Source organism: Rhodnius prolixus, unplaced genomic scaffold, assembly GCF_049639745.1.
Source record: "Rhodnius prolixus isolate KJV_2025 unplaced genomic scaffold, Rpr scaffold_2, whole genome shotgun sequence".
Classification (NCBI taxonomy): domain Eukaryota; kingdom Metazoa; phylum Arthropoda; class Insecta; order Hemiptera; family Reduviidae; genus Rhodnius; species Rhodnius prolixus.
In genome coordinates this window covers 63,510,767-63,528,358 of record NW_027411592.1, presented here as the reverse complement: position 1 = coordinate 63,528,358, position 17,592 = coordinate 63,510,767, and the positions used below count along the sequence as shown (strand labels likewise).

General features: G+C 37.3%; 2 protein-coding genes across 5 annotated transcripts in view; one reads left to right on the top strand and one right to left on the bottom strand.

Moving 5' to 3' along the window:
* LOC141450154 (uncharacterized) overlaps positions 1-16,238 on the top strand; it is a 58,358-nt gene extending 42,120 nt beyond the window's left edge. Inside the window, exons 2-4 of the mRNA XM_074120294.1 lie at positions 10,221-10,628; positions 11,540-11,832; positions 12,452-16,238. Of these exons, the coding sequence (XP_073976395.1) occupies positions 10,221-10,628; positions 11,540-11,832; positions 12,452-14,024 (2,274 nt within the window). The 3' untranslated portion in view covers positions 14,025-16,238. The remainder of the gene's footprint in view (positions 1-10,220; positions 10,629-11,539; positions 11,833-12,451) is intronic.
* hiw (MYC binding protein highwire) overlaps positions 1-17,592 on the bottom strand; it is a 305,440-nt gene that overhangs the window by 66,344 nt on the left and 221,504 nt on the right. The gene's annotated exons all lie outside the window — the stretch shown is intronic.

Genomic DNA, 17,592 nt, shown 5'->3' with positions numbered 1-17,592 from the left:
TTAGTGAACTGACAGCCTCCGGGCGGTGTTCTCTGGTTTCATTGTCCATTACCGGACAGTAGGAGCAGGATTCGAACCCCGGGACTTTCGCGTGGGAATCCAATACGCCTCCATCTTAGATATTAATTTATTTATAACTATTATTACAGAATGATTGATGGCAGCAGATAGATCCATGAGGATAGAACTGGATTGGTTTCAGTCAGAATTCTTGGGATGAGATTATCGTATTCCAAGCATATATGTAAGTAGTTGAGTTGTATGGAGAGAGGTAGGACAGACAGGTAGAGGGGAACGGGTACTCAATTTTTGAAAACCCTTGAAGATTCGTTCCTTACAAGCTCAAAAGCGTCTCTGAAAATGCGCTTTGAGTAAAAAACCATGTTCAAAACTATTCCACTCATTGGCAATACAAAATAAATAAATAACATACAATTTAAGGCTAAATAATTACCAAGTGCCAATAAGCCTTGGGGGGAATAATGTTACAAGAAGTGGCTACAAAATTATTAGCCGATCTAGAGAGGTGATAGGACTTAAAAGTAGAACGGAGGGAATATAGGCCGATCAATGTTGTGTCTGGCCCCACTCCGTGCACTTCCGCCGCCGCTGTACCTTCTGCGGACTTCCTCTCTGTGGAGGGGCGGGGGGCGACTGCACTCACTAATTTACTTCTTCTTCAAGCTGCGTGGTACGTGTATCTTTGTAAATGTGTCTTCGTTCTCCCATGTCTTTGGCCATACTTTGATTTATTATCTGACTACTCAAAGACAAAAAAAAAATAGTAAGTAGTACGTAGAATTACATACAAAGGAAGTAGTTTTCCAAAAAACATTATTGAAACTTCGTTTTAGATATTCTTTTAGAGTACATATTAACCAGAACCCACATTCAGACAGACCTCCCCTCACTGTGTGGGTAGCCAGCCGGTAGGTTATATGCGCTCAATAGCCGATAAATGCTCTAGAGGAAGTTCATATTGAACAACTACTTTCTGTCAGGGGATAGCACCCAAACTAACCACTCACTAACGCGCCCATGTCCTATGACGGCGTACGTACGTACGTGTCTTGCCCAATCATGGTATCAATCGGTAACATTAGAAATTAAAAGTTGTTCTATCATGCGGGGGGGGGCACAGTACTTGGATATTACTATATATATACATATATTTCTGTGTTATATTTAACACTTGTTGAGAGGGTCACTTAACATTATGATCTCCACCAAGATTGTCTACGTCAGACGACAGTATGGCGGTCCCTGCTCTGTGCGTGATTCCAATACTTCTCCATTGGACAGTTCCCTCTGTTCATCAGGACAGATTCAGTTTTTTTTTTTTTTATCACTTTTCCTGAGGAATCTGCGTTTTCCTGAGATTTCAGCTATTTTAAGCTCCTCGCCACAATTGCAGTACGATGACACTGATTCTATATGAAATTTTTCTTTGCAAACTCTCGCTGTGTTAGGAGATTATTTATTTATTTTCTTTCTAGTTTATCTTCCTTCTGATGATGTTTTCGAAACTAGAAAGAAAGCTCAAAACGTGTTACAAAATGTTGTAGTGGGGATTTTGTGTAGTTTTACTTCGCTTCATTACTTAGCTGTCGCCGCCCTTTGACTTTATTTGATTAATTCTTCGACTGCCCATCTTACTAACAATTTGATTATCTTTGATTTAATGCAGCCTCACCCGTTTTCGGTCTTACTTTCATCATCAGAGATTGATTAATGTCTTTACTCTTACTGTGATTCTCAAAAGTTCTAACTTACGAATCTGGATCAAATTCCGAGCATTTATCTTATTAAATAATCACTAGCATTCTACAGTTTCAAAAGCCTACATTTATACTGAACTTTAAACTTAAAATGAGGAAAGCCTATCACAGCCTTTACTCAGGATCTACTCTAAAATGGATTACGAGGTGTGGCTATTAAATAACGAGTCTATTGCTGTAAAAAACATTTTATTATAAATTTATATATAATTAGTTATTATCACCTTCAATATACACCACTCCCCTATCACTACAACGCTCCATGCAAATTTACCACTGTTCTGAAACAGTGCTGGAAGTCTTTTTCTGTCAGCTCCTGCATGACGCGTCAGCCGCTTTTTCTTTCACAGCTTCACAGCGGACTAACATCGTGTTCCTTTTAAAATGCAGATTTGACTTTGGGGGAACAGATCTAAAGTCACATGGGGCCGAATAAGGCGGATGGCCTAAAACTGGGATGTTTGTACTTGGCTAGAAACATCGTCTTGACAGACAATGCAGTGTGAGCCGGCGGTTGTCTTGATGGAGAACCCCGTGACTTGTTCTTCCACAAATCTCGGGTCGTTTTTTTTCCTTACTCTTTCACGGAGTTGAGCAAGCACCTCTCGCGGTAGTAATGTTGATTAATTATAATCGATATTTTCATCCGTTTTGGACGTGGAAGGGCGACGACCCGGGCGGTCATCATCTCCAGGCGTCTTCTCGGCCATCTTGGAAACGCTTGAACCACTCAAAAAACTTGCGCACGTGATTAACATTCATCGCCATAAACTTCTGTTAATAAAAGATAAGTTTCAGTAGCGGTTTTATCCAGTTTTGATGTGAAATTTCATGACAATTCGTTGCTCTACTACGTTGTGTAGTATCGATGTTTTCGGCAAAACGAAACTAAAACACCTCTTACAGAAACGGACGGTTCCGGTCTGGCAGATTTCTCTACAAACACGTGAGACGCTGCACAATCGAAAGAGAAGGCTTTTCGCTGCACAGCTGTCGGTCGTTAAGAATTGGCGCATGCATAGTTTTTCTGTAGCAGCGTCAGTCTCGTTATTTAATAGCCACATCTCGTATTCTATTAAAATGATAAATATAGGCGTACATACGAAGTTAAAAAAAACTTAAATATGTTCACGAAATCACTCAACACATTGTACTTCCGGCGGACACTTGATTTTGAATATTTGTGACACGATCGCAGTGCCTCCCCGTGCCAAGTAGAAATGCTGTTACTGAATCTGACTGTAATAAATAAGAATCGATACTAAGTGGATCGATTAAAGAATCGCTGTCTAGTCGAGAGGCCTAGTCGTAGCCCTGTGCTCCATTTAGCCTTGATTCACCCAACCTGTAAATGTTACTGGCCACCACTACAAGTAGACCAACCCAATTATCATCACAGCCAACCTGTTTTTAGTTCGACATCTGTTGATTAATAACAGCATCTAATTAATTTCTTATCAGTTCACTGATCACTTGTTAGCTTTACGAAAATTACCATTAAATAATTGATCAACTTTCTTCTTTCTTATTCGGCTTGACTTCAAGGTGTTCAGCCACAGGTGCGCAGAGATCTCATTAGAGAGAGACAAAGAACAAAGAAAGTTCCATTACGCTTTTGTATTTCTAACATATTTTAATTAAACATATGTTTGATTACTTTTTAATTGGACTGCAGCTGTTCTAATTAGTTTGATAGATTTAGTTAGCAGTGTAATAAAAAAAAAAAGATTTTCGGTAAATTGAATGTTTTCAATAGGAATTATTCCCAAAATAGCCGAGCGGTTAAGAGACTAGACCCGCAATGCTAAGATGTATTGTTGGTTTAGTGGGTTCGATTCTCGGTGTCTAGGCCTTGGATTTTATTTAATGGTTAATATGAGAAATTTATAGTAAAGTATGTTTGCTAGTCGCCTCCGTCCACGACACCTAATTGGTAGTTGGACGTTAAGCCCGCCTGAAAAAATAGACTTTACTATTCCCAAAATTTTAGCTTTTAATTTTCCTCATATTCTATTCTTATTATTTTTTGAGACATTTGTACAACTACAAAGCGGATATTGTTCGGTGGGAAATTCATTAAGTAAATTTGGCAAGATCACAATACTTCCCTAACTAGCAGTAAAAGAAAATGGCTGTAGATTTTCTGTGTTAGATTTCCACCGGAAATAACTCGGTTTAATTACGTGATCTGCGAGAATAGGAAGTCTAAATGTGTGTTCACACTTCTACTACGCATGAAAATATATTTTTGTTTTATTAAAGGATCATCTGTTCTAAACGTAAACAGGAAGTAAACCATTCCTTCAAAGAATTCTCTTACACTGGGACTCGGCAGTAAATCCTTGGTAAAACTGTTACAATCTGTCCCCAGTTGCTGTGCGGTATGTTATGTTACACTGCGTAGGTGTCTGTTGTTTAATAAAACAACACTTATGACGTCAACTTTGGACGCTCATTGTTGAAATTACTATTAAATTGGCGCCACGCTAGTTCTTGGTTTTCATCTTGGCTTAAAAAAAAATAGCTGCAAACTTCTCATAGCGTATATCGTATTAACACCCAAGAGAGCTTCAGCTGGACAAAGGCTCAGCTGATTAAAGGTCGCCGTGTGAATGTGTGGGTGGAGGTGGAGGGGGAAAAAAGGAAAATTATTTGGAAAACTGTGTGACGATCAAAGTTCAGCAGAGAGAGAGGAGAGAATGTTCGAGTAAGGTTTCATTAAAATGTCAGAGTCAGGCTATTTTACTGCAGGCCCTTTTTAGGGTTGTGTCTCAACAAAGGGCCCTACGTCAGGAGAGTATTAACCTTCATGTAGTGGGGATTAAAAACAAAATCCTTTGAACATTGAGTTATGTTACCGTAGTAACTGCAAAAATTTGATATTTCCTCCACCAGGAGATCATGTAAATGAGGTTTCGATCAAAACCGGAAGTCCCTCTTACTAGATCGATTATTTTTCCATCTCATAAAATTTGAAGGACTGCAATTTCAATTTTTTGAGGAGAGATTGGAGGAGTGATTTCTTCCCTCTAATGACTCATCACGGAAGTGATATGATGAAGATGGTGTTCGTAAAGAAAAAAAAACATGAAAGATTCCAACTTTGAAGGAAATATACGCGTGAGAAGGTTTAGAGTAACATTAAAGAAAATTTATTGGCGGTTATAAGGTTAAAAATTATTTATTACGTATTTACTTTATTAGGTTAAGGTTAGAGAGGGGGGGTTAGCCCTTAATCCTTGTGGCTAAAGAAACCTTTACGCATCACTAACAGTCTCGTCTAACTGCTTAAAGCTGTCCTATATATCGCCCCTCATCCCCCAACAGATTTACTGAGATTTATGTTGGTACACCTGTCCGAAACCGGATGCTGCACTAGAACTGCTAGAAAATGAAGAGACCCAGAGAAAGAGAAAGAAACACATCAATCAACGAGAGACTTCTTGGGCAGTTACACAAGTATTTAGCTTCTCCGAGCGCAGCGCTCACAGCGGCTCAGTAAATGTCACCGGAATTAGATGATGGCAGTGTCTGTGTCATCCCGCCCCACCCCGCCCACTTCTAGTCATGTGCTCTCTAGCCCAGTGCCTTCTAAATAGCCCCCCGGACATTGAAAGCACGGCCATTCCCTCTCTCTCACTCTCTCTCTTTGCCATTGTCACTATTAGGGATGCCATGGCGCCCCTGTCTAGACGCCACAGTAATACTCTCCTTGTTTAAGCTATTTATTTACATATTTTCACAATAAAGTTGAAACAAAAAATCTAATGTGCACATGACCGCATGACTTCCTGTTTTGCCACAAGATTTTACCACAAACCCCAATGACTTTTTCCTGTTTCCGAAAAGAAGATCAAGTCTGCCCTTAAAAGGAACCCGGTTCGAGTCGATGGATGGAAGAGGTGAAGCGCCGAAATCGGCGGTGCTCCTAAATGCTCTTAAAAAAAGAAGACTTCCAGCATTGCTTTGACCAATGGGACGGTGTGTGGCGAGGGGTGGAGAGTACATTGAAGGGGAGCAATCGATTGTAGAATCGATTTTTTAAAATAAAACTCTTTTCATAAACAGTCTCCTTATTCAATAGCCAGACCTCGTACCTATTACTCCTAACCCCGAATTTCCGGTACGTAACCATTCTTTCCGCTGAAAAAAAAAGAAATAAAGCGGAAATGATTTTGACAAAAAGAAGGGGGGGATAGGCCTACTTATATTATTTATTTTATTTGCATTTAAGGGCACCTCAACATTTGAGCTTTTTTCAGAACACTGCCCGCCTCCGGATAGTGTTCTCTCCTTACAGACGACACTTAGCCCGGACAGTTGAGGTAAATCGACGTAGATCTGGCATAGAATAAGAATGGGAATAATTTTTCTATTGTTATTTTGGGAGGCAGAAAGAAAGATGTATACAATTCGTGGTCCAAATGTATTTAGAAATAATTGCATCAGGTGGTGGATCTGTTCGTAGCTAAGAGATATTGGAAAACCAGAACAATCCCCAGGGACAACAAAACGGCTATCCAGAATATTATCAAAAAATAACACGCGGCTAAATGTTCACAATGTTCAGCAACAAGCAAGCACAGACAGCCCCACCCCCCCTCTAGCCCAATCCCCAGCAATTACTGAAACACCAGCAATTACAGTTGCAAATACAAGAACTGAAAGCTTAAAAGTTACCCGGTGACGGTCTTAGGAAAGCCAATATCTTGAGGTTACAAGATAACACTGTCACATCACAGCGGACAATTGAGCTGTAAGAAGCTTCTAGAAAGAGAAAAAATCTAAGAGGGCCAGCAGCTGGATTCGAACCCATGACCTCCGCGTTGGAATCCAGAATTCGTTAAGCGCAAGCTCATCTCCACCCTGGGCTTCTATTTATTAGTATAGTTCTCAGATAATACAGTGTAGTCCTGGAAGAACGGTTACGTCACTTTTTTTAAAAATAGTAATATTTTACTATCTAGAGTAACTAAAAGGCATGTCTAATATTGAAATCTTTCTATACTTTTTCCTGGACAATTTATATAGTTTTGTTAAAATTTATTTACCTAAAAGTAAATTTGTGTTTATCGCAGATATTGTGTACACATCGTTGCTTTAATTAGATAAAACGCTGATTGCGTTTAACAATGTATACATATTTTAACAATAAATGAAAAAAAAAAAGCGCTTACGTTCCATCTACATTTCATGCAGGGTCATTCCATGTCAAATCAACACGGGGTCTGAACCTCACCATCTCGGATTTTCTTGAAATTTGGCACATGTTTACTATTGGTATAGACTTGGAAAAATATGAAATTTTACTATGATATGTCAACTGGTTTATGAGTTGCAGGGCTGTAAAGTTGCCAAAAATGGGCTGAAAAACAGGGAACCCCGTGTTTTTGAATTACTGTAGAAGCTTTCCTAATTGAGCCACAGACTTGGGATTGGTGTCATTTTGTAGCATATATAATGCCCTTTCCTGTGATGTGCGACACCATATGGGTTAGGATAAATAAAGTTTGTTAAATTTAAATTTAAAATTTAAAATTTAAATTTTTTTAAAAGTACATATTTTAAAATTTTAAAATTAATTCTATAAATAGCTAGTAGTGTTATGAATCACTGGGCAAAATATTAATTTGGGACGACAATGGCTTCATTGTTAAAAAAATTTAAGACTAAAGCTCCAATCCGATTAATTCAACTCTGAATTCATGTTAATACAATAATGCTAATAATAATTCCACTAATAAGTCCAAAGTAAAACATACTGTTAAGTAATAGGATCTCTTTAATATTTTAAGCTTGAAAAGGCGTCATTTGTTTGTCATGCATCACTTTCTAGTAGGACATATGTAAGTTCTTCCAGTCAGAGTCACAGGATCAATTTTTATCAAAACATCCACTACTGAGACCCAAAGAATATCGGCATTTCTTGGATGCGAGATGATTTAGAGGGTTCAGCTGGATGAAGAAAAGTTACTTTTACTTCATCAAGTTCTTCATTTTTCTCTAAAACATATCCATGCCAAGCCACCAGTTTCTTTATAGACTACACTGATATACAACCTGATATGGCGGCTAATTTTAGTTTATCAGGGAATTTTGAAACTTCCATTTCGCAAGCTTCTGACTTCATAGAAAAGTTTTTAACCAATATTTTGGATTTACTTCTGGGAATGAAAGCATGGTATTGCTGTGTTCCTTTAATAGCCAATGCTTGAGCAAACCGATTTTTTAAAAAACACTCAGATTCAACAGTCTTCCTGGGTTGAATATGCAAAGTCTATGTTGGTTATGTTTTCTACTGCCCACTCAAAAAGTTGTAGTGAAGTTTGGATTTGATTTCCATAGGGTCGTTGCAAACTGGTACGAGCTGCCAGTCTCTTTACCGAACCCCCTACGCCATCACAAGGCCCTTTGCCGACTTAAACCAACTTAAAGAGGCTGTTATCTCAGCCAAAGAAGACTGTTCTTGAACAAAGATATTGAATTGAATTATTTTTGTATAATTTGATTAACTGCATAATTTCATTAAAATAATATAATTAATATGATTAATTACTGTAATCATAATTATTAATTCTAAAAATGATTTCAAAATCAATATTTTAAATCTTAATAATTATTAATTATGATTCATTGATTCATTATTACTATTTTCAATTTATTTATTACTTTAATTTTATTAAAATATGTTTTCCATGAAAAGGAGCTTTGGTCTTAAATTTTTTTAACAATGAAGCCATTGTCGTCCCAAATTAATATTTTGCCCAGTGATTCATAACACTACTAGCTATTTATAGAATTAATTTTAAAATTTTAAAATATGTACTTTTTAAAAAATTTAAAATTTAAATTTAAAATTTAAATTTAACAAACTTTATTTATCCTAACCCATATGGTGTCGCACATCACAGGAAAGGGCATTATATATGCTACAAAATGACACCAATCCCAAGTCTGTGGCTCAATTAGAAAAGCTTCTACAGTAATTCAAAAACATAGGGTTCCCTGTTTTTCAGCCCATTTTTGGCAACTTTACAGCCCTGTAACTCATAAACCAGTTGACATATCACAGTAAAATTTCATATTTTTCCAAGTCTATACCAATAGTACATGTGTGCCAAATTTTAAGAAAATCCGAGATGGTGAGGTCAAAAATGGTCTTTTTTTGTGTTGATTTGACATGGAATGACCCTGCAGCATTACGCTAGCTCTCCTCCACCCCCCCGCCCACACCACCCACAATTTACTCTCGCCACTTTCATTGTGAACATGCTGCTGTTATGTTCATGGTTTGTCAAGCATGATTATTTCACAATGTGTTCACATATGGATAATTCAATTAAAATTACTGTAAATATAGAAAGTGGAACGTGCCCTCTCCCCCTCTACTTTGTTTACCAAACTCAACAAGATGTGAATTTATTCATTGGAATACTCAATAAAATAAATATATAATTTGGAAATTAATGTAAACATAAAAACAAAATCTATCTTTACGTTGTCCTGTATTTCATACATTTTAATTTAAGGCGCTTCAAAATCTGAGGTTATTGCCGCCTGGGACTCTTTTTAGTGCAACTCCGGACAGTGTTCTCTCTTTACGAACAATACTCCAGGCAATGCTCTCTCGTTACGGACAACACTTCGGACAGTGTTCTCTCGTTACGAACAACACTCTGGTCAGTGTTCTCTCGTTACGAACAACACTCCATCTGAGGTTATTAGCGCATGGAACTCTTCTTAGTGCAATTCTGGACAGTGTTCTTTCGTTACGAACAACACTCCGGATACTGTTCTATCGTTACGAACAACACTCTAGTCAGTGTTCTCTCGTTACGAACAACACTCCATCTGAGGTTATTAGCGCATGGAACTCTTCTTAGTGCAATTCTGGACAGTGTTCTTTCGTTACGAACAACACTCCGGATACTGTTCTATCGTTACGAACAACACTCTGGTCAGTGTTCTCTCGTTACGAACAACACTCCATCTGAGGTTATTAGCGCATGGAACTCTTCTTAGTGCAATTCTGGACAGTGTTCTTTCGTTACGAACAACACTCCGGATACTGTTCTATCGTTACGAACAACACTCTAGTCAGTATTCTCTCGTTACGAACAACACTCCATCTGAGGTTATTAGCGCATGGAACTCTTCTTAGAGCAATTCTGGACAGTGTTCTTTCGTTACGAACAACACTCTAGTCAGTGTTCTCTCGTTACGAACAACACTTCATCTGAGGTTATTAGCGCATGGAACTCTTCTTAGTGCAATTCTGGACAGTGTTCTTTCGTTACGAACAACACTCCGGACCAGTGAGCTGTATGAAAGTGATCTGAGAGTGCTTTTCTCATAACCCCTAAATTCCACTTGAAATTATTATTGCTAAACTAGTAGAAAAGAAAGATTAACTTTTTTTTTTGTTTATGTTTTGTTTCACAGATGCTGGAGATGAAATTGGGCGACTTCCCGGAGAATCTACAATCAGTAGAGATATCTGGCGGACGAGAGTTGAGATTCTCCACGGAAGTATTCTCTAGGCATCCTTTATTAGAGGAAGTGAAAATAATTCGAGTGCCTAAAATATTCGTTAGAGAACATTCATTCGCGAATATGACCAGTGATAAATTGGTAAGATTTGAATTTACTGACGGTAACAGTCTAATCTTGGAAGGACTATCTTGGAAGAACGTGGCAAGTCCAATCAGCGCTTTGGTGGCCAGAATCGACCAGGTCATCATACAAGCACAGGCTTTCTATTGGCTCAAAGATATTACCATCAAGGATGTGGCCAAATTGGAATTGTTGGAAAAAGCTTTCCAATTGGAGAAACCAATGGAATCAACTGTTGTGAGTATTATTATTATTTTCACTTAAACCAAGTAAAAATTGTAATTATGAAAACTTTCGACTTCCGTGTTCTCATCTGGAAATGATGTTAGCAATATGATTCCCGGAAAAATTTATTAATTAAAGACTTGTGGTTAATGGATATTCCACGAATTCATCAGTTTTAAGTTCCTCGCTATCCTAAAATTTGATTTTCTATCAACAGTTCATTTTCGGAGAAAATTCCAAAAAAATTGTTCATTTCCTTATTCAAAATTAATAGAAAGTAAAAAACTTATGAAAGGATGATACGTAAAAAAAAAAAAATTGTTAAACATTCAACTTATTCAATTACAATGGGCGTGGTCTAGTGATGTGGGCGGTGTACATTCAATGAGGGCGTGGTTATGTGGGCGGCGTACATTCGATGTGGGCGTGGCTAACTAACGTGTTCCTATTTCTTGATTGGCCCACACTTACCGCCTACATATTTCACTTTCATTCTTCAATGTGATTGATTAATTCTTTATTGCTAATAATTCTTAGGTAAACTACAAATAATAAATCTAAATTTTTTTGTAACTAATTTTTCTTCCATAGGTATTTCATGAATTATCAAATTATGCAAGAATTTTTTTTTCCTCCATCGTAAAAAGACAAAAAATAAATGTTTTTCTTTTATAATGGTTTGTGTGTTTAATGCTAATATTGTGCAGGGAAATGAAAAAGTTCATGAAATTAGCAATTTTATTGAAAAAATAATTTTTTTCGGTGGAAAAGCTCAGTGAGAAGGTTAGAGCGGACTGGGAGCGGATTTTCCCGATTAGAGGTGGCTTTTTGGGGACATTTGGGGCATATAAGGTTGATTTTATTGATTGTAAATTGTTGTTATTTTATTTTTGATTATGTTGTTTTTCCTGTTCATTTTCCAGATAACCTTGGAACGTGTACGTATAGAGAATCTAGCGTATGGCACATTCCAGTCTCTAGTCTCGGAGGTACAACTATTGAATAGCGATGTAAAACGCATCAAACCGGATGCATTCAATGCGATATTTATAAATAAAGTATTAATCGATAATACAACATTGCATCGCATCGAAGCTGGTGCATTTTCGCATAAAACTTTAATCAAAAAGTTCACCATGAGTCATGTAAGGGTGCATGAACTATGCGCCGGAGGCTTTCACAATGCTTTTTCGGAGATGACCATTACGCATTCAAGGTAGAGATTATTTATTTAATTAATTTTATTGATCGATTTTTTTATTTATCTTCCGTTAACTCAACTTTGTGTAACGGAAGGGGTAATCGTTGAAATCGTGCAGATTTTTATTTTTATTTTTTGAGTGAACACCGGAAGTGGCCATTTTGAGTTCCTCTGAGACTTAAAATGAGGCTCAAAATGTAACTAGAAAATAGAAACACTGCATCCATTTCAAATTTGATTTATTTAGCTTAGGAGCTAACAGAGGATGGCACACAATTAATCGATCGATGTCAAAATCAATCAACCGGAAGTACCACTTTTCTGAGTCGATTTTTCAGTTTTTTTGGGGGGTATTTCCTCGCAAACGACTCCTGGTTTAATCTTGGTTTAATCCTGGTTTAATTCTGGAGAGCGACTCTTGGGTAAAGCTCTCACAGGCCTTGGTTTTTCCTCCCCGAGAAGTAACATCCTTAGCCCAGACAAACCCCTCACACTGACACATCACGTGCAGTGCCTTTTCCTCCTCTTCCTGACAGAACCTACAAAGGCCATGCGCGCCAGTCCCATGCGATGCATGTGTTTTCTGAGCCTGCAGTGGCCAAGCGCACCGTTAATTATTAATCGCTTGTTCCAGATTGGGCGTGGTCCATTCGACCGGCATGAACGTGACAGTCGCCTCGGCCACACTGGTCAGCAACATCTTCAGCAAAGTGCACCGAAATGGAATCTCATTCACCCAGTGGACCAGTCTCAGTCTGGTGAACAATACGTTCAGAAGTGTAGACTCAGAAGCGTTCATCGCATCGCTCTCAGCATCCTCGAACAGTGAAACGGTGGATCTTTCGTCGATCCAGCATTCACAACATTCGCTAATACGTTCGCCAGAGTTCAACTTCACCGGAAACTGTTTGTACGAAATTGCGGATTCAGCTTTTGATTTTTCACTCGGTGAAGATTTCAACATTGTTATCGATAATAACTTTTTCTTTTTCAAATGCCATTGTGATATGTCCGGTCCGGTTGGTGCGATTATGGCCGGAAATGAACCTTTAGTCTTCGAAACTGGCTATTGTTCCATCGATCGTACGCTGTCCAAGTGTTTCCACCTGCCGGAAGGTTTTATCAAGATGTGGAATTTCACTGAACAGATTTGCTTAGCCAATGAACGGATATTGTGCGAGGAAGTGCAAAGAGACGCAGCGGCCATTGTGCCGCCAAGAAGTATTGGAAATGATGTGATCTCCGGGGACATTCTGTCCGGTTTGCCTGGAAGCGCTTCCGGCGATAATATCGTAAACGAACGGCGACTATTGTTCACGATACTAGCATTAGTCGCTTTGAGTGCGCTGATCATCATAACCTTGACGGGCTTTATGTGGATTTGCAGAAAAGGTTATTGCACGAAAGCCAGAAGATTGTTGCTCCCATCCACGAACTCTCTAGTGGAACATATCAGCAGGATGTTCTCTAATGATGGGGTCACGCCGGCTGGCTCAATCTCCAGACTGTCCGTCCATGAGTACGCTGAACTACAGAGAAAAATGGAAGAGGCGAAAATCGACGATGAAGGTGGCCACAGTGCTGTTGACGATGTCCCGTTGGAGGACAAAGCTACACAAACGCTACCGGAAGAGCTCACCCAAGAGCTGCTACAATCGCTTAAGGAGAAACTAAACGATCCGGAAAATTATAGCGAAGCTCGTGATATGATCGAACATCTTTATGATTTAATCAAAGTCGAAGAGAATTGTAATAGAAATTATCGAGAATCCAGTTCGATCAACGTGGAGGATTTAGAAAGAGAGGAGAACGTCTACGATGTGATACGACCGAAACGTTATAGTCCGCCAAAGTCGAAGAAAGATGTGGTCAGTATAGGCACTCGGGCTCCATCGCCGGACAAACTGTTACCCTACGCTAAACATGGTATCTGCGCCGGCTCTACAACAATGGTGGCCGACTATATGGAGCCTAAGGATCGGAAACTGCATACATATTCAGAATTACCACACAGGCCGGATCTATTGCAGCCGGCCATGGCTAACAGCACCAGTACCACCACAATAGCCGAGTATAACGAGCCGACTGACACTAAAGTACACTTGTACACGGAATTACCGGCTAATATCCGATTAGCCAATCGACCACTGCCAGCCCAACCAATCTCCAGCGCTGCTCGCAGCAACAACAGGCACACCCAACTGTGATAACCAATAGTTGCTTTACTATGGACGGAGAGGAAGTTCCTCTTTTTTTTATCCTCTTCGATCTGCCACGAACTTCACATTTTTATAAACAACTTCAAGAATACCTTTTGTTTAATAGAAAAAGCAGATGCCTTAAAATCAAATTTAAGGATGACAAAGACTAATTTTAATCTGAAATTGTGAACAAAAATGTGAGATAATAACTAAATAAATTGTGTGATAATGTAATTATGTATTAATTTTTAATGTATTTTTATTTTAAATTTTATTTTTGAGAGGAATTATCAAAATTTGGTCATAAATAAACGCGGTAGAGCGATGGAGTCATGGCGATTACTAAGAAATGGTTGCTTTTGAAATGGATCTTCTTCAATGGCGTAATGGAGGTGACAGGGTCCCTTAAATATTAGAGGGCTCTTATCTTCTCCTCCTTGAGCCCATAATAAAGATCCTAGGGGCGTTTACTCCAGAATCTGTTGGAGCCGGTATGTCCACAGCCTTCGGTCTTCCAGATCTTACCTCTAAAGCGCTGAACACTTCCTATGAAGTTGAATCTCCTATTGGGAGAACTTAATAGTGATTCCCCGAAGTGTGCTCCTGTTATCCTGTTCTCTCACATTCAAGTCCGGTTCCCAAGAATACTTCTTCTTTTTTTTTTCTTTCCTGTGAGCGAGCGGGCTTTGGAACTCTCTAATGTTAGCTGTGTCCATCATGCTTAACTTTAAGTCCTGGGTGCAGTCTAATATAAACTTGAACCGGGTTCCTTTCATGAAGAATTAAAAATCTGCACTTAGACCAGGGTTGAGCAAATGTTGAGCCCGCGGATGAAAGCAACTCTTTCCTCATCAGCACTGGAATCATTCCAAAACGCGAGCGGAAACGTTGACTTCCTGTTCAGGGGCTTGGTTTCAGTTGCATTACCGAGTATAATGCCAGCATATCCAAGGAGTTTGGTTCTCCTAGCCACATTTCCTACAAAACTACAGCTTGTTCCTTCCTTTGTTAGGAAGGAAGTTTACTCAGTAGTCTAGGTCAATCCTACTTCTTAGGCTTAACATTCACCCAAGGTGGTAGCCAGAGTATTGCCTCACGTGCACGTTTCTAAGTGAGTTACATTTTACTCAGTAACTCCACAGACGGAATTTTTTTTTTTTTACATGAAATGCAGCCCAAAAATTCTTAGCAATACCCCCTCATCTTTGCCGGCCTTCTAAAACTTTCAAGTTTACCTTCCCCCCAAAAGCATTCACGCCCCCCAGCATCCCTGTGACAACGGTCCCACTTATCCCCCGGCCGAAGATAATAATTATTCTTTTCCTTTTCTAAGCTCCCTCTTAAAAAAAAACCAAAAAAAAAAAACCAAAGGTTCTAGGAAAAAAAACCATGAAAATGTTCTGGATCTCATGTGGCCATTATTTCCTATAAACTACAGATCTTCCCTTTGTTCAAGGATGTTAGCGTCAATCATAGATAAAACATAAAACAGGAGTATGCTCAATCAAACTCCCAATTCAATGCTTCCATAAAACTACTTTAACGTCCTGTTTTTACGTGTATATTCCATCATTATTTTTTTTTTTTTTTTTACCCACACAATCCTAAGAAAGATTAAGAGGGGGTTGAACATCCCGTTAAGCTGATGATAGAACCCAGAACATACCTGCCGAAACTATACCAACCTCTCAATTCTATTTTTTTTTTTTTTTTTTACCTTAAATGTTTGTATTTGTAAATACATTTTTAAATGAATTCTAGAGAAAGTGATAAATATTTTTTACTTTATTTTATTTTTATTGTTTTGTAAATGGAATAATTATTTATAATAATGTAAGTAGAAATTTATACAATACTATTTTTAATAAAGTATTGTAAGACTGATTTATTATTTTTATTGTTATTTTTTTAATTTTTAACTTTATTTCTCTTTTAGTTTATTGTTTATCTCTTCGTTATTGTTCATTTCTGTCTATCAAAAATAAAAATGTATAGTTTCTCTTTGTTACCATCTTCTCTTTTGTTAAATAAATAAATAAATAAATAAAAAGCCACTGAACGAATTAAAATGTCTGATAATACCGCAATGTGTGTCAAAATAATAATAATGTTTAGAAATTTAAATAAAAAACACAATCAAAATAAACTTTTTTTGTAAATACAATAAAATAAAATAAAAACTAAATATAAATTAAAAAAACAAAAAAAAAATAAAGTAAACTGAAAATGTGTTTATTTACTGTGTATTCAATTTCAGTATAACAATTGAATTAATAATGGAAGATTAAATTAAACTTCAAACTTGTTTTGTTTATCTTTTTAATTTGTAAAAATTAATTACCTTATTCACAAATAGTGGACAAAAGAGAATCGTATATTGTGTATAATATTTATTCAAATCGAAGAAAACAAGAATTATTTTTTTTCTAAATTTATTTTGACCTTTTTTTTTTTCTATTGTTTGTAAATAACTATTGTTTATAATATAAAATAAACTTTATAAATTTATTGTTCCATAATATTTGTAAAAGTGTTAATAATAATTTGTACAAAAGAAATGTAGAAATTGAAACCTTTAAAACAAAAACAAAAAATAAAGGAGTGAACATGAAATAATCTTTAAATACATTCCATTTTTTATTAATTTATTTTTGTTTTAATTAAATAATACTTTTTTAATAATTATTTTGTTTTTAAATCCCTTTTATTTTAATTTACTTTTATCCTATTTTTTAATTTAACCGGCAATTGAAAAGACTCAGAATTTTGAGTTTTTATTAGAAGTATCGTTCTTTTGAATTGGAAATACTGGTCTTTGTGTGTATGTTTGTGTGTGTGTGTGTTCGAACAAAATCTCTGTCCCCCCCCCCAAAAAAAAAAGAAGATACAAATCTCGAAAAGGCTGTTTTTAGATTAGTGTTCTTAGCACAAACAATCTAGCGATCTCTACATAAATCTCTTGACAGGAAGAGGAAGTTCCTGTGATTGAACCACCCAGATCGTTTTTCCAGAACTTAATGTGGGTGGGTGGGGGAGTCTCCCCAAATCTGGGTTTTTTTTATTCACTTAAATTCCATTTTAAATTGTGGTAGGTCTACAATAATAAATCTTTTCAGGCGCCACGGATAGCCGATGCGGTTATAAGAGGCTAGACCCGCAATGCTAAGATGTATTGTTGGTTTAGTGGGGTTCGATTCCCCAGTGTCAAGGTCTTGGATTTTATTTAATGGTTAATATGAAAAATTTATAGTAAAGTATGTTAGGCGCTTAAGAGACTAGACCCGCAATGCTAAGATGTATTGTTGGTTTAGTGGGTTCGATTCCCCCGGTGTCTAGGCCTTGGATTTTATTTAATGGTTAATAAAAGAAATTAACAGTAAAGTATGTTGCTAGTCGCCTCCGCCCACGTCACCTAATTAGGTGGTAGTTGGACATTAAGCCCCGCCTGAAAAAATTGGCGATTACTTTACTACTTACTTTACTTTACAATAAATCTTCTTTTCTTTTTTTTAATTTATTTTGTAATTTACAATCTGTATACATTGTATACAATAAGTAAATATAGAGAAAGTGA